This window comes from Hyla sarda, chromosome 5, assembly GCF_029499605.1.
Source record: "Hyla sarda isolate aHylSar1 chromosome 5, aHylSar1.hap1, whole genome shotgun sequence".
Taxonomy (NCBI): Eukaryota; Metazoa; Chordata; class Amphibia; order Anura; family Hylidae; genus Hyla; species Hyla sarda.
Genome location: NC_079193.1, coordinates 136,655,985 through 136,679,083, shown reverse-complemented (window position 1 = coordinate 136,679,083; position 23,099 = coordinate 136,655,985). Strand labels below are relative to the sequence as shown.

The 23,099-nt window shown below is 41.7% G+C and overlaps 1 protein-coding gene across 2 annotated transcripts in view; it reads left to right on the top strand.

The window, feature by feature from the left end:
- The window catches only part of ITGA9 (integrin subunit alpha 9), a 519,026-nt gene extending 505,034 nt beyond the window's left edge, over positions 1 to 13,992 (top strand). For both annotated transcript variants that reach the window (XM_056520347.1, XM_056520346.1), the window contains one exon: positions 9,549 to 13,992. In XM_056520347.1, the coding sequence (XP_056376322.1) occupies positions 9,549 to 9,647 (99 nt within the window). In that variant the 3' untranslated portion in view covers positions 9,648 to 13,992. The remainder of the gene's footprint in view (positions 1 to 9,548) is intronic.
- The last annotated feature ends 9,107 nt before the right edge of the window (positions 13,993 to 23,099 follow it).

Here is a 23,099-nt window from a genome sequence, read left to right as displayed (position 1 = left end):
TCGCCTAGCCCAGCTACCTGTGTGGTTCAGCCGTGTCGGGGGTAGCGACCTAGGGGTTACCTGCCGCAGCAAGCCCATCCTGCCTTGCGGTGGGCTCTTGTGAAGATTAGCGGCACCTTAGACTCCGCTTCCCGATACGGTCCGAGTCATCAGCCAAAAAGGTTAGAGGATCCACATCCTGCTCTGTAACAATCAGAAACCTTGGGAAACAATTTGTGGAAGAGGGGCAGAGTATGTTACCAGTGCATCAAAATCTGGAAATGGTTTTCTTTATATGTTTCACATGCTGAGAACTTAGACACCTGGGACCATATTATCTGCCAAAAAGAATGCAGGAGATCTCTGACTAAGTAAATTTATGTTTTGAACATGTACATGTGCTTCAGAGGGGCATCCGCTGCACTCTGCTTACACAGATATCCAAAGTGAGTTGGTTTAAAAAAGTGACATCACAAGGTAAAAGTGGCATCACGTCAAGGTAATATAGGAATGTTTTCATGGTCGTGTATTGTGTTAAGGGTCAAAGATGTTTAAAAGGTGGAAGACAATCCTCAAACCATGGTTTAATTGTGGCGGACGTCAAACTAAAATGGAACAAAAGGTTAAAAAGATTTTAATAAATAAGACGTGATGGGTGACTTTGGTGAGAGCAAAGGGAATAGTTCATTACAAAAAGTCCAGATGTTGTGGGTAAACTTCATAGGACCAAGAAAGGGAGGCAAATGTGGAGAAATGGTAATTAACCAGGTGAAGGGAGTTAGGGGAAACCATAGCCATTCACAACTTCTTGATCACAGTCTATTTATTGAAGGCTTGCAAGAATTTCCAGTAATGAAACTGGGAAAGATGAAAGTAGTATTTATATACATTTGCGATACCAAGGCCACCCAAGGAAATTTTTTATTATGTTACTGATTTCAAAATAAGGTGACGCTTAGATGCCCAGATGGTATCGAGAAGTTTGGATTCTCCAGAGGGTTGATCTAAAAAAATGGACTCTGATAATTGTGTATAAGGGCACTACATAAGGATATTTGAAGTTTATGCTATTTAGAAATCAAGGAGTGAAATTCCTGAAAAAGCAAGGGAACGTTCTCTCTGTAAAGTATATTATAGGAAGGTGACTCCCAAGTAATTAAGATTTCTGTCTCTCCAGGTATAATTAAATAAAGCTTTCAGGGTCTGAAGCAGCTGAGAAAAAATGTTAGGTGATAATGCCTTTGTTTTACTGGTGTTAAAGGGGCTATCCAACAAAAGATGACTTTAGTACTAACCTGCCATACAGCAATGGATATTGTCATGCCAAAGGCCTGATTATTAAAATCCTATATGTGTATTATAAATTATAACTGTGTGTGATGTATTATCCAAGACATGGGTAAGAGGTCATTCAGACGGTGTATCCTTTTGTGTATTGTATTTTATTGGGGGTCTGGCTGTTTGTTTACATCTCCTTTGAAGGCAAAGGCTCTTTTGAAGCAGCAGGATGTGAGGGGCACTCTGGTCCCATCATATAATCACACAGATAAGGGGGCCAGGAAAAGAGAAGATCCCCTCTGATCCCTGGTGGGATCAGAGGGGAGGGGGGAATGGAGTCTCCCTCCCAAGAAAGCAGATATGATATTTAAAACAATGCTAGACTCAAAGTTAGTTGTTCAAGGCTGTGCAAAAAGCAGAGAAGAGCTGGACTCTCACTCTCATGGACTGCTATATCATCATGCTGTAAGAACTTCAGCAAGCAGTCCAAGCCTGCACTGGAGCTAATGTGCCAAGAAAAGGACATCCCTACTGCAGGAAAGAACAAGGAACAACTTATTGCTGATCTTGTGGAGTATGATGCCCGTGCAGAAGAGCTGAGTGACATGAGGCAAAGTCCTACAGCTAGAACTGCCATCCAAGGACTGATATCTCCTGGGGAATACAACATTACTCCCCATCAGGATAGTACTCCACATGAGGCCTTGGACTATGGACTATGCAGACTGCCTTACAACACCTTGGGAATGTGTATGCCAATATGAAACTCCAACTGCTTCTCCAGTACCAAACTGCAGTGAGAGAAAGGCACAGATACGAGCTCCAGAGAGAGAGGCACAGATACGAGCTGCAGAGAGAGAGGCGGCAGAAAGAGAGGCCCAGGCATGAGCCGCAGAGAGAGAGGCGGCAGAAAGAGAGGCCCAGCGGAGGCATGAACTGGAGGTTCTGAGGCTGAGAGGGGATGCTTTATCTGCACGCAGTGATGTGCAGGATCAAGGAGACCACAAACCTCGCTTGGAGCATTTCCCCATGTTGGAGAAAGATGGTGACCTGGATGTGTTCCTGAGGGGATTTGAAAAGGTTTGCCGGCAGTTCCATCTACCTAAGGAACAGTGGGGACGATATCTAACCCCACGGCTGCGAGGGAAAGCTCTGGATGTGTTTGCTTCGTTTCCCTCTGAAAGTGACCAGGACTATGAGGCAATAAAATCTGCCCTGCTAAAAAGTTTTAATCTGACTCCAGAGGCTTATCAGAAAAGATTTAGGACTTTGCAACAAAGCGCCACAGAAAGCTGCACTGAACATGCAGGTCAGCTAAGGACTGCATTCAGGCAATTGACTGGGGGCCTACAAGTCACTACCTCTGAGGCCCTGGAGGACTTCATGGTCCTGGATCAGTTTCTCCAAACACGGAGCTTTGAAGCCAGAGAGTGGATTTTGGACCGCAAGCCCAAGACAGCCATGGAAGCAGCAGAACTAGGAGATGACTTTGCCAACAACCGGGCACCAGCAGCAAAGCGTGGATCTGCACAAGCTAGAGCAAGTACCTGGAGGGGAGCCACACATCCACAAAGCACCACCAGGTCAGCCGGAAAATTCTTGCCATCATCCCCAAAAGCAACAGGAGCCACATTGGGTCAGAGGGACACCCGCCGATGTTACAGATGCAGCAATATTGGGCACCTGAGTGCCACTTGCCCCAACAAAAAGAATTCTCCACCAGTAGCTGGAGGACACACAGCCATGCTTCTGGTGTCAGGAGCAGTGGAGAAAAGAGCGGATAACCTGCAGAGTGTAACGGTGGGTGACCGGGTGACAGTGGGTTTGCGAGATTCTGGAGCCTCCTTTACCTTGGTGCGGCCTGAAGTGGTGGATACAGAGGACATCATCCCTGGAAGAACCATGGCCTTAAAAGGAATTGGAGGTGTGCGGCCTGCTGTGCCCATGGCCCGTGTGTACCTGGATTGGGGTACAGGCAAGGGTTTGCGGGAGGTGGGGGTCTCTGAGGACATCCCTGTCAATGTTCTGCTGGGGAATGATTTGGGTCGGATGCTGTGTCATTATGCTCCAGAGGACACTACCTGCACACCGGATGGGCTAGGAGAGCGCCCTGTTCATTCTGAGGTACTGTGCGAGACTTTGGGAGACACTGCGAAATGTGGTAACTGAGAGGGAGTGCAGGGGATTGATAATTGTTTACCTGTGACTGAACCAGTAATGTTTTCCAAAAGTGAAATGTGGTGTATTGTGAAATGTGGTAACTGGGAGGGAGTGCAGGGGATTGATAATTGTTTACCTGTGACTGAACCTGTAATGTTTTCCAAAAGTGGAATGGGGTGTATTGTAAAATGTGGTTACAATGCATTGCCAATGCCAAAACCTAGTGGAGATGGGCTAGGGGGAGGGGTTGGTGTGCCCCTGGTGACATGTAAGGATGAGGGACCAGCAGTGAGTGCTATGTCCCAATCCTGTTAGCCTAAGGAGGAGGAGGGAAGGAGGGATAGCCCTGTGTATGATGCCTGTAACATTGTTATGTCTGGAACTGAGGGAGAGGAAGGTGGAGATGCTAGTTCACCTGGGGGAATGTGCTCCCTGATGCCCAAAGATGGGGGGAGGGAAGTGAGCATTTCCGGGAAGATCTGCACAGTGACCCTTCCCTTGAAGGGCTGAGACAACGTGCTGAACATACAGGTGTTGACACAGATGGGCATCGGGTATATTGGGAAAATGATATCTTGTACTGGTAGTCCCTTTCCAAAGGCATGTTAGCGGCCCAGGAGAGAGGAAGGCCGTTAGTGGTTCTTAGGCAGTACAGTAAAGAGCTGCTGAGGTTGGCCCATGAGACCCACCTGGCAGGACATTTGGGAGTGGCCTATGCGGTCATAGAGAAGGAATGTCTAGCTGTGGTCTGGGCTTTGCAAAAATTACAGCCATACCTGTATGGCAGGGATTTTACTGTCATAACTGATCACAACCCTCTACATTGGTTGGACAGAGTGTCCGGTAACAATGGCTCCTTGAAACAAATGTTAAAAACATTTGTAGAATCGGAGGGCAGAGACTGGGAAAAGTATTTACCCCATCTGTTATTTGCTTACAGGGAGGTACCCCAAGAGCCTACAGGTTTCTCACCCTTTGAGTTATTATATGGTCACAAAGTGCGGGGACCCCGAGATTTAGTTAGGGAAGAATGGGAAGGAGGGCTACCTGCCCTTGAGACTTATGTGGTGGAGTATGCTCTGAGATTCAGGGACAGGATGCAGACATTGACTGGGCTGGCACATGACAACCTCACAGCAGCACAGTCCAGGCAGAAGTACTGGTATGATCACAATGCAAGGGATCGGGTCTATGAAGTGGGACAGAAGGAAATGGTTCTGAACCCCATCAGGCAGAATAAGTTGCAGGCTGCCTGGGAGGGTCCCTTCCCCATTCTGCAGCGCCTAGAACCCACCACATATGTAGTTGCCCTTGATGAGAAAGGTCAGAGGCAGAAACAGTACCACATTAATATGGCATACTATGACCCTGAGGAGGTGGTACACAGTGTATGCAGTGCACCAGAGGAAGGGCTGGGTAGTGATCCCCTACTGGACCTAGTGGAGGAAGCTAAGAGCCAGGGATCCCTTCAGGATGTGGAGATCAATCCACAGCTCTTAGCTGCAGAGAAAAGGCAGCTAAATGAGGAAATAGGCCCCTTCAGTGCCATCTTTGCCTGGGAATGCAGGGCCTGTGGTGTCAGGAAAAGAAATAGATGGTTAAGGGAGACAGATCTATCAGCCTGGAGAGGCAAGATCTCTCTGTCCACATCTTAAGGGGGAGGTGTCAGGCCCAAGGCATGATTATTAAAATCCTATATGTGTATTATAAATTATAACTGTGTGTGATGTATTATCCAAGACATGGGTAAGAGGTCATTCAGATGGTGTATCCTTTTGTGTATTGCATTTTATTGGGGGTCTGGCTGTTTGTTTACATCTCCTTTGAAGGCAAAGGCTCTTTTGAAGCAGCAGGATGTGAGGGGCACTCTGGTCCCATCATATAATCACACAGATAAGGGGGCCAGGAAGAGAGAAGACCCCCTGGTGGGATCAGAGTGGAGGGGGGATTGGAGTCTCCCTCCCAAGAAAGCAGATATGATATTTAAAACAATGCTAGACTCAAAGTTGGTTGTTCAAGGCTGTGCAAAAAGCAGAGAAGAGCTGGACTCTCACTCTCATGGACTGCTATATCATCATGCTGTAAGAACTTCATCTTTTGTTTTTCTGAACTTGCCTTACAAAAACTTTTTTATATATTTTTGTACCTGTATGTCATTTGTTCCTGTATTTATATATATATATATATATATATATATATATATATATATATATATATATAGCTATAGCACTGTGATACCTTTTATCAGATTTGGTGGAAACACGTTTATCTAAGGGTTAATTTGGTGACTTGCTTGGACTAGTAGTGGATACCCAGAGGTCTGGTGGCCTTAACCCTTGCACCATCTCTTTCTAGCGTCTTAGCTGGACCGATAGGGTGTGATCGTGACAGATATGCTTAGGAAGGATCCGTGCTTGTCTTAGGGCAAAATTGTTGTGTTGTGAGTCCACTATATAGCTGCTGCTTTCTTTTTGTGAAATTACTGCATTTACTGTTGTAATTTTCTCCCTCCAACTACAAGTCCTTGTTTGTAAGTGTGAGTTCACTTTTCTCCCTCCCACACATCAGTCACACCACCAATTTCAGCACAGCTACTCTTCCTTCCATGCTTGCTGTGCTTGAAACTACAATTTCCTGCAGCCCTTTGGAGAATGAGATCCCGCCCCCCCCCAGTGGTTGCTCCACCCATTGAAGCACTACTATGCTCCCTTTCAACACCTGACTAGTGCTTGGGCCACACTGCAACCTGGGAAAAGCTCGCTAATGAACACCAAGGCAAAGATCACTTAAGAATTGTTAGACCAGCCATCAAACACAGTTAACAGACACTATATTATGAACTACACTAACTGCAGCCCCTGAAGCACAGTCAAATAAAAAAGAATCCTGGATTGTTAACTATATTGCTCCAAATGTAAGGAAAAATGGGGTGGGAGACTTGTGGGTTGCATAGGATCAATATAAGTCCACATGAGTCTGCACTACATCTCTCAGCCATCAACATTAGCCTTGGGTCCTTGTTCACCTCCTGCAGAGAAAAAAGCTGGCATTCCAATGCAAAAGATCAGACCCACAGCGGCCAGTAGCGCTATTTCTGCCCATTTCAAAGCATTCTTCTCATACACTCCCCTTTGGTGCCGAGATCCCTAAAAAATTTTCACCTAGCTGAATCTTTCCCCCTTAGCATGTTGGTATAGCATATCAGTGCTACTAGGTATGCTTACAGCCAGAACTGTGCCCATACCTGCATCTTTTCTGGTGTTTTGCAGCCCAGACTTTCACCCCTTGTCATCCACCACATTTCATTATGGCATCAAAATCATCATATCAACAGGTGGACATATTAATATATACAAATTTAGAGGGAAACACACAACTCTTTATCATCTTTATTAATCAGAGTAAAAGCTTTATATTACATTTATTAGCTATGTAATTAAATTTGATAACATAGAAGCTTTGTTTTAGGGCAAGATCTATCCATAATACCGTGTCACATGGAGGCATGATAATACAGTATACCATATGGAGGCATGATAATACAGTGTACCATATGGAGGCACTATACAGTGGAACAAGGAGTGTGTGTGTTCCACATAGTGTAGAACAGCTGGGGCTCTCTGTGCCCTGTGCACATGGAACTGCCATGTTTATGACGCTCAAAGAGTGCATGTGGCCAACCCCAAAAAATTACCTTGCAATTTCATTAAGTAGCTTGGGGGTGACAGTTTCTTGATATGGACTACTCTTCCCAATATATGTGGGTTCATAGCTTCTTTAAAGGGTTCAGTTTTTTTAAGGTGGCCACAGGTCCTCTTTAAACACCTTCCCAGTGATCAAGATAGGATCAGCAGCCTGAAAATAAAAATATAGAAAAAGAGAAATACAATCTGATTTCTATAATTACAGCTCTGAGCTATACAGATCCACAATATGGCAGTCAGTGTTCATGAGGCCTAAAACCTCCAGTAATTCTGTTACCATTGTATCCCTAGTACAATTACAATGAATATGTTTATTGCTACTAGTGGCACAATCAGTTGTTAATATGTAGTAAATATGTGAGTACAAGGAAGTCATTTTAATGTCAATATAAAATATATTTTTTTACCTTTGGTAGAAGTGAATGGTTCCATTATTTCAGTTGGCTGTAAGTTTACTTTGTGAATGTGGTTTCGGGAAAACCAGGCCCTCTTTTACCATAGATCTCATGCCAGAATACTGCACGTAAGAACGCATTACTCAGAAATTCTGGCTGATGCCTTAATAAGCTATGTGCGTAGTCCATAGTAGTCAGCCAGGGCTGTTTTTTTGGGAGAAAATCTAAAATGGGGGGAATAAAAGTGTTCTATTTGTAAAAGAAAAGTTATGTGCACAGTTTTATTGGTTTCATCTTAATTTTGTAAAACATTTTTGAATTTTTACTTTCTTCACATCTTATTTGGGGAGATTTCTCTAAACTTGTGTAGAGGAAGAGCGGTGCAGTTTCCCATAGCAACCAATCAGATCGCTTCTTTCATTTTTCACAGGTCTCTTTAAAAAGGAAAGTAGCGATCTGATTGGTTGCCATGGGTTACTGCACCGCTCTGCCTCTGCACAGGTTTTGATAAATCTCCCCCATTGTATTTCTTTATCTTTTGGAAAATAACTGCACCCTTGCCCAATACATGTTATACTGTTTAATATAGTTCTATACAGTCAGAAAGTGAGGTGGATGAGGGTTTTTGAAATTGCATTTTTAAAGTTTTTAAATGAGAATATTGGTTATCAAGTGTCATTTGTATTTTTTAAATCAGAAGGATTTCTTGTCATACAAAAATGACAGCACAGCAGCACTCTGCAAACATATTAACATTGAACATATGGAACATTTTAAACTTCATTACTGCTATATTTACTGTACATGTAAAATTAAGACTTTTAGGACACATTTTGATCAAATTGTGTTACCCATCCACTGCACTTAGCTGACCTCATATCGGATGGAACCCTAACATTATAAGGGTTTGATCGCAGAGGATCCAACAGGGCTCGGCTTTCACCTCAAACGCTGCCGTCTGCTGCATCTCACAAAAGTGCTCTGGCCCCTCACCTTCTGTGATACGATGGTGCTAAAGATCAGTTACCTGCCGTTCAGCCAATCACCAGCCAAAACGGGGTCCCATCTCAGTCGGTGATTGGCTGAGTGGCTTGTCACTTCTGTTTAGCACCAGCGCATCTCAGAAGTTGGGTCCAGAGCACTCTGGTGAGAAGCAGCAGCCGCCAACATTTCTGAGGTAAGGGTCTGGCCCCATTCAGGAGATCACATGGGATTCCATTGGTTGAATCCCCTGCGATCAGACAATTATTCCCTATCCTGTGGACAAGGGATACGTTTTACTTAAGTTGATAACCTCTCTAAGCAGACTCACTACTAGGCATTATATGTACTTAAGGCGTGTAGGTTCCAGCTATACTTTGTTCTATTTAAAAATAACCTGTGGATGGAAGGAGTTCACAACTAAAGGGGGAAGCCACTCCCCCCATACCTACAGTGCAAAAATATAATATAGTTGGTGGTACATCAAAACTTTTATAGATAAGTTACCTTATTGCATAAATAATACTTTCTCCTAGCCTGACATCTACAGTGTATAGGACATGTTTATTGTTGCCTATACAGATGTAATAGAGGGCACATTGTCATTTCAGTCTCATTGTAAATTAATAAACAGAATAGAACATATCATTGATGGGTGGTGTAAATGAAATGAAGGGCATTTAGTCCTAGAGTATTAAGTACCTTATTCTAAGACATGTTAACAGTGTTTTCAGTAAAATCAATGGTAATGTTACCAAAGCTTCTGGACTCTTTTGTTCTTTGGTCTAGGAGACATGTGAGAAGATATATAAAGATAAATGTTCACTTTAATATGTATATATTTGGATCAGGAATACCTGGATTTAACAGGGTTGTCCATGTTCTTTATTGAGTCAAGAGACTATGATAGAGGGGGTCTATAGAGGGGAGTATTTGAAAATGGGTTTTCTAAACAAAACAACTTTTGTTTGTTTGTAACTGTAAATAATTCTATTACTCTTTTCATTTCTATTATGGTTAACACCCTCTTTGTGCTTCACCTCTCTTTTAGATGGGATTCTTTCGCCGAAGGTACAAAGAAATCATTGAAGCAGAAAGGAATCGTAAAGACTATGAAGAAAGTTGGGACTGGGTGCAGAAAAATCAGTGAGCGGCATGTGCCAGCCCAGTCACCTGACACACTTTTGCTAGTTGATTGGCTCTGTTTTTGTATCTTTCATATGTGGAAGAAAAAAATCTTCTCCAGATTTTCCGGAGGCTTGTTGATGCTGTTTATTCCCTTATCAGGCTGACTAGCTAAAAATAGTGTGTCCCGAGGCAACCACTGAAGCAGTATAAAGTGACTGGAGCAAGACTGTTCCCACTGCCAAGACAGCATGCTGTAGAGAATGGCAATATTTATGAATCCATCGTAAACTACGTGGTGAAACTTCAGGGAAAAGCTATTACCAAGAAGTATTTTTTTTTGTTTTATAAATATACAACTTTTATACTGAACTTGTCTTTATATTTGAAGATATACTGTATGTAATGAAGAGCTGTACAGTTCTCTAACACACTGATGCCTGGCTACTTGTACTGATCCCACCAAGCTGTACATTCATGAAAAACCTAACCTATTAGGTAAAAGCAATTGTAAATAGTTGCACTGAACTGCAGATTCTTAATACACATCCTCGGGATGAAGTTCAGTAGATCAGTGGTTTCCATCCTGAGCTCTCCAGATTCTGGGAAACTACAACACCCAGTAACACGCTGTGAGGGCATGCTTGGCATTGTAGTTTCACATCAGCAGGAGAACCATGAATTGGAGACCACTGCCCTAGACTAAGCTTTATCATTTAAAGTGCTCATTTTGGTGGGATCAGGGTCCTTGCATATTATATACATGTATGGATTTCTACAAGTGTTTCTGTACATAAACACACACCTTTTAGAACTATCATGTATTTCAATACATTATATGACTTCCCAACCATCACAAGACTCAGTACCTCGAATGCATGTGTGTAGTACTTCTACAGGTGTGTGAGCTTTTATCTGTAAAGAAGAATAAAACAAAAACATTATTGCTGCTTTGTAATTATGGTATATAGACCTTATAGATGATCACTGTCTCATCCTATAGTTACAGAAAAGGCCAACAATGAAGATAATGCCGAAGGTGATATGGGGAAAAATGAGAGATATGATGTTTATGTGACTCTAATGCCTTCACTGTTTTATAAATGTTTTATTTTTGTTTTTATACATTACAGACAGGACATCACTGATTTACATAGTGCAGGGAATGATATCACTACCACCAAGTATATATCTTATAGGGTAATATTGTCATTTGTGTAATATATGTGGTGCATAATTTAGACCTACTGTATGTTAGACTTGTTCTTATGAGAGGACCATGTCTAGTGTATAAGGAGCAGTTATTATGTTGCACTTTTTTAAAGACCCTTTTAGTTCTAGAAGCCGGACAAACGACCGGTCATTTAATTATAGAGATAAATGCATGGTAAGCTCCATTCATTTTTTTCTCTGAGACCATGCTCTCTAATAGGGGATATGTTAGTAGTATAGACACCTGACACGTGTTAAATAAATTACATTTTTACCTATAGAAAATAGGCCGCACCATGCCGGCCGGTTTCAAGAGAGGTAGTGCGGCATGAGGCTCTCACTATTCTCTTCTAAAAGGAATCAGATGAGACAGCCATACAATTGAATGTGAGTTATTGTCATGAATCAAACAATTGCAAACAATTTATACTATTTATCACATTGATATGTAAGAATATGTGCTTTAAAATGCTAATTCTACAATTTCATGGTGTGGAAGGGACATCGATTGTAAAGACTCAATACAGACAGTATTCTTATTGAATATTCAATTCATAGTTTTCTATATAAAGTGTTGAAGACAAATCCATAGTTGGGACAGATATCTATTCATGCATAAAATAGGTTAGGCTTTGTACAGCATAGCTCTAGTTTGTACACCTCATATCTGTATTGCAATGGTAGTTTCTTAAAAGAAGGAATTTGTTGTTCATCAATTAGACAAACATGATGCAATTCCATTTGACATGTAGAAAGACTATGCACGTAAACATTAAAAGGAGTTATCCACCATAAGGTGATTTTAGTACAAACCTGGTACACAATTATGGACATGCTTAGGAAGGATCCATGCTTGTCTTAAGACTAAATGGCTATGTTGTGAGATTACCATAACACTGTGGATAGCATTTTGTGAACTGGTATTTCCTGTTTGAGGTTTCTTTTTTGCCTACAAATCCCATAATTCCATTTTCCTCCCTCCCACACATCAGCCATCCCACCCATTGAAACATAAATGAGCTGCATCCATTCAAAAGACCTGTGGTTTTCAATCAGGGGGCCTCCAGCTGTTGCATTAGTTGCAGATTGATCTCACTCCCACCAAGCGATCCCTCCACCCATTAAAGCAGACAGTAACGGACATGCTTAGGAAGGATCTGCGCTTGTCTTGGGGCTAAATGGCGATATCATGAGATTACCATAACACTGTGGCTAGCGTTTTGTGAACTTGTATTTCCTGTTTGACTTATGTTTTTTTGACTACAAATCCCACAATGCCATTTTCCTCCCTCACACATCAGTCACCCCAGCCATTGAAACAAAAGACCTGTGGTTTTCAATCAGGGTGCCTCCAGCTGTTGCTTTACTTGCAGATTGCTCTCTCCACCCATTGAAGCAGACAGGCTCCCTGTCATCAGCTGACTAGTGAGTCAGGCCTCGGCCGCATTGCAACCTGGGAAAAATCTGAGACAACAGTCATTTTGTATGCTGTTAAAAATAAATAGTGGGGTGAAAATCACATAAGAATTCTGAGAAAACCGTCACACACAGGTACAGACACTATATTAGGAACTACACTAACTTTACAGCCCATGTAGCATAGTCAAGTAAAAAAGAAATCCTGGAATACCCCTTTAACATCAAGATGAGAATTGAAGAACTTAATTGGGAAGAAGCCAGATCCCTCTTTCCACAGTAGTTGATATACTATAGTTATTTAGAGAAGATATCTGTGCTGACTTACAATGCTTGTTTAATGGTCTTTATTAGTTTTATAGCTCATTATAGTTTATGGTTCTTGTAGGTTTTATACTTATCCTGTGGAGTCTGTATTGATTGAGTTCACTCTAACTTACAGTAAACACACAGTTAGGAAAACATGTCATAAGAAAGCTCTGCAAATCATACAAAGTCTTGTCTGTCAGCAGCATATATAGTAGGGATTATACCCACATACACCAGTTTACTGATATACTAAAATCAAAAATTTTTGCCTAAATGATGTTTTGCGCAAAAATCTGTGGATGGGGCTTAGCGGGAAGTGGTAACCTCCCAAAGCTTCTCAGATTTAACAATTGACACGAGAAATTGGAATAAATTATGCTAGAATCAACATCTGGCACATCTTACTTTGGCATATTTTAATTTAACTTAAGATGTTATATCTGTGAAAAGCCAGATTTAAGGGGGTATGTCCCATGTTAACAAGTTATCCCTTAACCTTAGGATAGAGGGCTACTATCTGATAGTTTGGGGGCTGATTGCTGGGATGCCCTGTGATCTCAAGAATGGGGACATGAGTCTATTATCAAAATGAAGTGGCGGGATGTGCATGCGCCTCACCGCTCCTTTCATTCCTCCTACAAACTATGGTAGATGGCAAAGTACAGATATCTTTCATTCTAATATAAAGAATGAAGCAGTGGCATGAATGCGCATCCAGGCGCTCCATTCTTCTGGAATACTCTAATCTCATGATCACAAAATGTTCCAGCAGCCAAACATCCCCCATGTGTATTCTTTGTATGTATCCTTCTAAAATAAACAGTTATACAAAGCGCAACCCCCCCATGTGTAAGGGGATAGATAGAGGCACAGTTCTTACTAATCTATTTTTGATCAGCAAGTGACACTTTTTACTGTAGCTTAGTGCTGGCTGAATGGTAATGTAATAAATATATTTCACAATTAAATAAATTTTCTCTCCACGACAACCCCCTGTCTATATGCGATTTTATGCCATTCAGAAGATTGGACTGAGCAAAATATCAATGATAATATTAGAACATGACACACCCAACATACACATTCTATAATTGGGTTGGAACAATGCTAAATGTGGCATTGACTGCAGTCAGGATGTGGATGATTTAGGATCAAACCCGAGTGTTCCTTCATTTTACTTGGGTCCCTAGTAAACATTAAATCAAAATGTTATCAGTGACACAGATAATATAAAGTGTATGTTGTGTATATTAACAGAATTCTGAATATATTTCTATCATTTTGTTATGAATAAAGAGTTCATATTTCACTCACCATAGACAGTAATTTATCATTTTAAAGGGGTACTCCACCCCTAGACATCTTATCCCCTATCCAAAGGACAGAGGATAAGAAGTCTGATGGCGGGGGTCCTGCCGCTGGGGACCCCCGCATTCTGCCATGCAGCACCCACCTCCAACAGGTTCCGGAACGGCTGGAGGCCCTCAGGCTAATACCATCCCGACCACAAGAACGGAAGATTGTGACAACTCCGCCCCCGTGTGACGTCACACCCGCCCCCTCAATGCAAGTCTATGGGAGGGGGCGTGACAGCTGCCATGCCCCCTCCCATAGACTTGCATTGAGGGGGCAGGTGTGACATCACACATTGACGAAGTCATGACGTTACGATCTTCCGTTCTCGTGGTCGGGATGGTATTAGCCTGAGGGCCTCCAGCCGTTCTGGAAGCTGTTACAGGTGGGTGCTGCATGGTAGAATGCGGGGGTCCCCAACGGCCTTTGGATAGGGGATAAGATGTCTAGGGGTGGAGTACCCCTTTAAGGGAATTTCCAGGAATAGAAAAAGACAGCTAATTTCTTCCAAAAACAGCACCACACCTGTCTTCAGGTTGTGGGGTTTACAATTTGGATTCATTCACTTCAATTGGAGTGAGCTGCAATATCACTCCCAGTCGTGGTGCTGTTTGTTTAAAGAAATAATCTCTGTTTTTCTAATCCTGGGTAACCCCTTTAAAGCAACTTGAACATGGTCGCAATGGGTTGCATCCAGAATGATCACAATTTTCTTACATTTGCAGGCACAACATTTTTGATATTTACAAAAGCTTGATAAATAGTGGATGGGGAAACAACCGGAGTCCTGTATGACATAGTGCACTCATGGAAACATTACCACATTAAAATCACTGCACTCACTGCCAAGTCAACCTTTCCTTAGTATAGAGTTGCATTTTACTTTGCAGTAGACATAAGTCAAATGTTATTGTTCTTAAGGCATTTTAAAGCCTTTGTTGCAGTTACTGTAATGTGTATATTGATATTGTTGTTCTTTTATTTATTTAACATACTGTATATCAATAAACCCTGAAAACTGAGTCTATTATCTATACGTGACATGAATTCCATCAGAAGGTCATCATATGAATCATGCATATGGTTGCTGAGGACAAATTTGAAGCTTATTTTAACCTTTGTATTTTGAGTTTGTTTTTGTTGTGTATAGGAGCACATAAAATATATTACACAGAGATTAGAATTTATATTTATATGCATATATACAGTAGATACAGTAAAATCTCCCTTAGTGGACACCTCCCATTAGGGGACACCTCCCAATAGTGGACAGTTTTTAATTCCTCAGCAGAGTCCCATAGGACTTAATGTATTTGAACCCACTGAATAGAGGACATTCCCAATAACGGTCATGGACACACACAATAGGGAACAATAGGGGACAAAACACTCCCAATAGGGGACAAAAACCACCCAATAGGGAACAACTAGGCTTATGTGTCACCCTACCTTGTGCACAGGTCTGCCATCAGGGGGTACAGCCAATACCCCAGTTAGTGGCTAAGCCCCAAGCTCACTCACCCCCCCCCCCGTGCCAAATCACCCCCCCCCCCCCCCGGTGGCAAATCATCCCCCCCCCCCTGTGCCAAATCATTCTCCCCCTTGCCAAATGATTACCTCATTCATGTCTATGGGAGGGGGCATGATGGCCGTCACGCCCCTTCCCATAGACATGAATGGAGGGGGTGTGGCGTGACATCTCGTCCCCAGTCCCGGAAACCGGGTGCTGCAGGGAGATTGCGGGGGGTCCCAGCGGCAGGCCCCGTGCTATCAGACAATGTTTTTGTCCAGAATACACCTTTAATTATATTGCTGAGATTTTTTTAAAGCCTTATTACAGTGCAAAACTATTTATTTATATTTAGCTTTTAATCATGTTTTGTAGATTATTACACTCTTTAGTGAGTACTGAACAGGATTCCATCATTTAGAAAGATGTTTAAGCCTTTTTTCCCAATAGGGGACATCTCATAATAGTGGACACTTTTTTATTCCCGTGAGTGTCCGCTATTGGGAGATTCTACTGTATATATATCTACACATGTATGAAAACCACATAAGTATGTTGATTGATCTCTTCACAGGATCTAGCATGAATTACAAATCCATTTTCTTTTCATTAATGTTAGAGATATTAGAATATTCCTCATTCTCACAGAGTAATGTAAGCTATAATGGCTTTCTGCTGTTAGTAAATCCAGTTATTTTTCACCCTTAACTGTATTGGAGTCTTATTATCACCTGATTATGATTCACGTGCACTGTTTTGGAATTGTTCAAATGTGTTTTTTGGGAAAGGGGCAATAAAATCTAAACTAATTTAAACCACTGTCATTGTGTTGTGACTTGAATCCTTTCCAATAGATAAGCTTGGATACTTTTGAAGTTTGAATTCTAGTTCTCAAAATAAAACCTACAGTTTTAAATGGAACCTGTCAGCATTTCCACTGCAGAACTTCTTTTTGTGGAATTTTGCAGCAAAGTCCTATTGAAGTCAATTGAACTCTTAATTCCTTCTGGCTGGAATCTGTGTGTAGCGCAAGAAATTCAGCATAAATTCAGCACAAATTCTGTGCACAATACGCAAAACTGCAAAAAATTTGCTGCCAGTTTGGCAGAACGGAATCTGAGTGGAAGTGCAGAAATTCCGCCATATGAACATAGCCTACGGCTATGTTCCCCTGGCAGAATTTCTACACGGAATTTCCTTACTGAATTTCCACTGTTTGTCCATGCAAAAACCGAGGCATACGCATAATTTGAAGTAGATTTCAAGCAGAATTTCCATTGACAAGAAGTATTTTCTACTTTAAGAATTGACATTTCCATTGTTGAAGCAGAAAATAATCCTCATCAGGACTATTGACACTTAGGCTAGGTTCACACTTCGGAATGTCCAAACTGAAAATTTCCACCCAGAGATTCTGAGTGTGGCCAGCACCGACTGAATCAGTCGGCGCTAGGACCACGCGGACATTGCAGTCCTCAATAGACTGCAATGTGTAACGCAAGTATCTCCGCCTGAAGAATGAGCTACGCCATTCTTCAGGCGGAAACATTAAGGCTAGGTTCACACTACGGAATTTCTGGGCAGAATTTCTGCCGGAAATTTAGCCAGCGGCATTAAGACCGCACGGACTGCATTGCCGTCCCAATAGACAGCAATGCATTTCCGGGTGGATCTTTTGGGAGATCTGCTCAGAAATGCATTGACATCTATGGGGACGGCAATGCAGTCCGCACGGTCCTAGTGCCGCCGGCTTGATCTCCGGCAGAAATTCGGACCAGAAATTCCACAGTGTTAACCTAGCCTTAAAACTTTCACAAATTCTGCTTCAAAAATTCCGAAGTGGGAATTTGTGAACGGAAAACCTATTCACTATACTATAAATTTTAGTAAGCAGAATTTCTGCCTGCAATTTCAAAGAGGAATTGCAGGAGGAAATTCCGTAGTGTGAACCTAGCCTTAGGCCAGTTTTACACTACAGAATCTCTGGACGAGTGAAATCCACATAGTTGTCAATGTCTGTGCAGCAGATTCTGCCAAAACATTGAGCAGGTTAACTGTTTTGATTATGAATTATTTGATCAGAATTTTCTGTCGGAAATTCTGAGAAAATTCCGCAGTGTGAATGGGTTACCGGAAAACCCATTCACCTGCATGTTAAATTCTGTAGTGTGAAACTGGCCTAATGGGGCTTTGAGTCCAGTGGAATTTCTGGCCCTTCAAAACAACTTACTCTCAAATTCCTTCAATGGGGCTCCATACGGAATTCCGCAAAATTTAAAGACAGGTCTTTTAATTTGGCAAAATGCCTAATTTCCACTGTGTGAATAGGACAGTGGAATCCCTATCAAAGTTAATGTGCAATTAACTTTGCGGAATTGTACGTGCGGTTTCCCGCTACGGAGAATTATGCTTCACTTGTATGGGACCGAGAACAGATTTGCAGACTGCCAGCGGACCCGTTGAAATGAATGGTGGCATAACTCGCAGAGGATTTCCCACAGTGGGGAACCCACTTCTAGTTACGAGCGTGTTTCTCTGTTTCGTGCTGCTTGCCTGTTTGAGCAGCATGGAACACCTGACAGGTACCATTTTAGGTGTTACAAAAATGATTGCGGTAAATGACAAATTCTTAGAGACAACATGGATTTCCAACTGTGTATTATACCTCCCAAGTTTCTGAAAGAGGAAAATGTAACAGCAATGTGAGGTGTTCGTGACCAAATGCAACAGGGGTTCCAAGGGCAGGGCCAAAGCCTGAAACAAACTGAACTTATGTTTATATGTAATAGGTAAAATAAGGCTTGCATAAAATGTTCAATTTTTATACACAAGAACATTGGCATACAAGCCTTGTCAAATTCAACCCATTTTGAAAATATTGAACAAAGAGTGACAGTGCACAAATAGTACACACCGTGCCCAGTTAGTATAACATAGTTGACAATCATTGTAGTGTCATATATTCTGCATACATTTCAGCGTTATACAATGTCCTCAATTATAAATTCAGATAGTACCAATATAGTTTAAAGGGAATCCGTCACCAAGTTTATGCTGTATTATCTGAGGGCAGCATAAAGTGCTTGAGCCTGATTGTAACGTTATGTCGCTTGTCAATATGTAGTAGTGCTAATAAAGTCACCATTTATCAGTATCAGCGTATTTGTGCATAAGGAGTCAGCTGCCAATGAATGGCAGATGGGGAGCTCTTCACTCATGAGTAGGGATGAGCGAATCAAATCTGACAAATCCGAATTCCTTAGGAATTTCAGGAAAAGTTTGCTACGAATCGGAATATCGCCACAATTCAATCACATGAATTGCTTCATTAACCTCCATTTAATGCAGTCCAGGCTCCAGGGCATCTAAAATGGAAGATCCTTATGTGAGGACATGGAGCAAGGAACTCTGGGAAGGCGTGTAGGCGGGATGACCCTGAATCACATGCAGCCTATCAGAAGCCAGCCACGCCTGTGATGTCCCAGCCCTATAAATTCGGCAGCCACCTTGCAGCCAGTCACATAAGCGTTTTATTTCAGAGAGAGCCTTTCACTGCAGGGAGAAATAGAGCAGTGTGTGTGTTGCACAGAAAAACAGCTTCACAACAAAGATTCACCTAAAGCCCAACTCACTGCATAAAAGCACTGACAGAGAGAGAGAAAGTACTCTTTTGGGTTTAATACACAGCAACTCCACTGCGGCAGTGAAGTGTACAGCAACTCTAAAGCTAAAAGGGGCCAGTTAGGCAGAGCAGTAAAAGCCATTGTCACCTGCTATTAGTGCCTAATAGTACTGTACTGCGATTCTGTACCGCTGCAGCTGGTTGTACAACAACTGTAAAGCTAACAGGGAACAGTTAGGGTGAGCAATAAAAGCCATAGTCACCTGATTTTAGTGCCTAACACAGGTTGCATAGCGGAGCTTATTGTCCTCTCATAAGTTTAACCTGTGCGTACATAGCTGGTGTAGTATTTTCTTTTTCCTGAAAAACTAATTTTGGCCTAGTTACTGTGAAAGACCAGCAAAACCTACACCCTTGTTCTGTAGCCATATACAATTTTAAGCGGAGAATATTGTCAAGCTCTCATAAGTGTAAACAGTACATACACCTATGTGGTGAACGTTTTTTTTCCTGAAAAACAAATTTTGACCTAGTCACTGTGAAAGGCCAGCTAAGCTACACCCTTTTTTCTGTAGCCTTATACAGTTTTAAGCTGAGCATATTGTCCAGCTCTCATAAGTGTAAACTGTAGGTACACCTACGTGGTGTAAGTTTTTTTTCCTGAAAAACTAATTTGGGCCTAGTTACTGTGATAGGCCAGCCAAAGTTACACCCTTGTTTCTGTAGCCTTATACAGTTTTAAAGGGGTACTCCGGTGGAAAATAGTTTTTTTAAATCAACTGGTGCCAGAAAGTTAAACAGATTTGTAAATTACTTCTATTAAAAAATCTTTACCCTTCCAGTAATTATCAAAAATTTATTTTTTTTATTTCTTTTTTGCCTTGTCCACAGTGCTCTCTGCTGACACCTGATGCCCGTATGAGTAACTGTCCAGAGCAGGAGAAAATCCCCATAGCAAACCTATGCTGCTCTGGACAGTTCCTGATATGGACAGAGGTGTCAGCAGAGAGCACTGTGGACAAGACAGTGCTAATAAGTACTGAAAGGATTGAGATTTTTAAATTGAAGTCATTTACAAATATGTTTAACTTTCTGGCACTAGTGCATTTAAAAAAAAAAAGTTTTAAGCTGAGCGTATTGTCCAGCTTTCATAAGTGTAAACTGTAGCTACACCTAAGTGTTGTAGGTTTTTTACCTGAAAAACTGATTTTGGCCTAGTTACTGTGAAAGGACAGCCAAAGATACCCACTTGTTTCTGTAGCCTTATACAGTTTGTAGTGGAGCGCATAGTCCTCCTCTCATAAGCTTGCACTGTACGGACACCTACGTGGTGAGGCCCTATGGTCTCGTCAGGCTGTTGCCACCTCCAGGCTGGGTCATTCAGACACTATATGGTCTCCTCATGCTGCTGCCACCTCCACCCTGTGTCATTCTGCCGCCATATGGTCTCCTTATACTGATGCCACCTCCAGACTCTGTCAGTGTGCCGCTCTGTGACCGTGATTTTAATAGTGACACCTCTAAGCTGCATGTCATACTGAATAACAGTATTATTTCACTAACACAGCACACTCCCTATGCGTGTGACGCAAGGCAAAGTGTTCTACACTCCTATTGAGGCTCTCTGTAGCCCAGAAATAGCCGTTTTTAATAGCAAATCGCCGCAAATACATTTTTTACCAAACCCAATTTGTTTGAAAAATTCGGTGAATCGGACGAATCGAATTATTCAAAAATTCGCTCATCTCTACTAATGAGTACTGAGTACTCCAGAGCACATGCACATCCTTGAGAGGACTGCACTTGATAAACTCTGGTGGACCATGCATATGTGTTTGGAAAATGGATAAAACATAGTCACATTCTCACTATTCAAGTAAAAGGGCCTGTTGGCAACAAGTCAGGCTACACATAAAGATCCCCTCTGGACAGGTCTAATTCAGCCTAAGACTAGCAACAGATTCTCTTCATTTCCTCTTATCATGACCTCATATACACCTATCAGCCATAACATTAAAACCATTGAGTTGATTTCCATTGTGCAAAATACAGCTTTAAACCATCAAGGAATGTCCATCTTATACAAAGGTACTGACTAACATACAGTATACTGACTGCAAGTGGACACACAAGTGCACTGATATGTTTTTGTTCAAGCCTTTGCCCTGTACCTTTTTTGAATGTTTTTTGTAAACACTAATACTGTATATAATACTGCAGACAGGTACATGCACAAAGCACCATTTCTGTGAATTTGATGCACTGCCCAAAAAATAATTAAAGGGGTACTTTTTAAATCAACTGGTGCCAGAAAGTTAAACCAATTTGAAAATGACTTCTATTTAAAAATCTTAATCCTTCCAGTACTTATCAGCTGCTGTATGCTACAGAGGAAATTGTATAATTCATTTCTGTCTGACCACAGTGCTCTCTGCTGACACCTCTGTCAGTGTAAGGAACTGTCCAGAGAAGGAGCAAATCCCCATAGCAAACTATGACAACAGAGAACAAGAAGAGGTGCATGGATACAGTTAAAAGTCAGGAGCTCAAAAGAGGCAAGGTATAGAACTGGACTAATATTTTTTTACAGATGCATTTTCAACCATAATCAGTAAAAAAAAAGGCCACTTTTTTAAACAATTGCAGAATTTTGCAAAGTGTGAATGAAGCCTTAAAGAGTACCTCTCATTAATTTGATACATTTTATAATCCTCCCAGGTCATTGCCCCAGGTAGTTTTCTACCTTGATATTTTTCTGTATTTTCTGCTCATCCTCAGGTTCACAGACTGGGAAGGGGTGTTCCCCAGCAGGTGTGACATAATCTGAAGCCATACAGGGGAGAACTTCCTCCCTTACTCTGCAACCAACAGCAAACGGCGGTTAAGTGCAAGAGGGGCTATGATTGGATAAGGCTGGATACACCCCCTCAGCACTCCAGACTGCATCTCCCGTGTTTGAAGTCCAAAGTCTGTGCAAAAGATTGGGGGAAATGTGCTCTGAACAAGTAGGGAGACACATAATGGCAGCTTTTTTAAATACAAATAAAACATAAAAAACTTAATAACAAAGTATATTAGAAAGATTATTTATTTACCATAAGAAGTGCAATAGCAAAAATTAGTGTGTCCATTTAAAGGGAACCTGTCAAGTTGAATATGCAGTCCAGTCTGCAGGCAGCATGTTATAGAGCAGGAGAAACTGAGCAAATTGATATACAGTTTTGCGGTAAAAATACCAGAATAACTTAATGCAAAGTTCTGGAATAATTTATTCATGGAAACCTCTGCTTATTCTGGGGATAAGTACTCATGTGGGCGGTCCTACTCAGTGACTGTCAGCTCTCTTTACATGCACACCAACACAAATAACCATCAATGACTCAGTAGGGCCACCCACATGACTACATAGTCAAGAATGAGCAGAGATTTACATAATCAAATGACAAGTTATCTTGGAACTTTTTCTGAAAACTAGATATCAGAAAATAAATAGTGAGCGTTCAATAAGTATTTTACGGCTGATACAATCCCTATACCTGATGATTGTATATACAAAAGCCTATATCATGTGAAGAGATAAAAAAAGCGAAAAAATATTTGTAATACATACAGAGAAAGCTGCTTCCTGTAGGATGAGCCCTGTATGCATGCTGCGGACAAAAAGGCACTATGATATTGATAGCACACAATTTGGTACCTGTGATTGTATTCTTGGTCACTGATCACGTGAGTGCATGTGCCTTTTCTGAGTGCTCACATGACCAGCGACCATGAATATTCAAATTCACCCCGCGAGTCCGCCTCCAGCGCGCAATTCAGCAAAGATAGAAGCTGCTCTTCAGAGGGACCGAGCACCGGACTGAAGGTAGGTATCTTAGTCAGAGACCCCGCATTGGTCTCCTGTTCACCCGCACTATAACCCCATGTATTGGATTTAGTGTAGGTGAACAGGATGACCGTTTTCCTTTAACTATTTATTTTCTGACAACAGTATCTTTCTTGTATGGCATACATGTTTCCATGCTAAAAGTGTAACAGCAGCTTGGGCTTTTTTT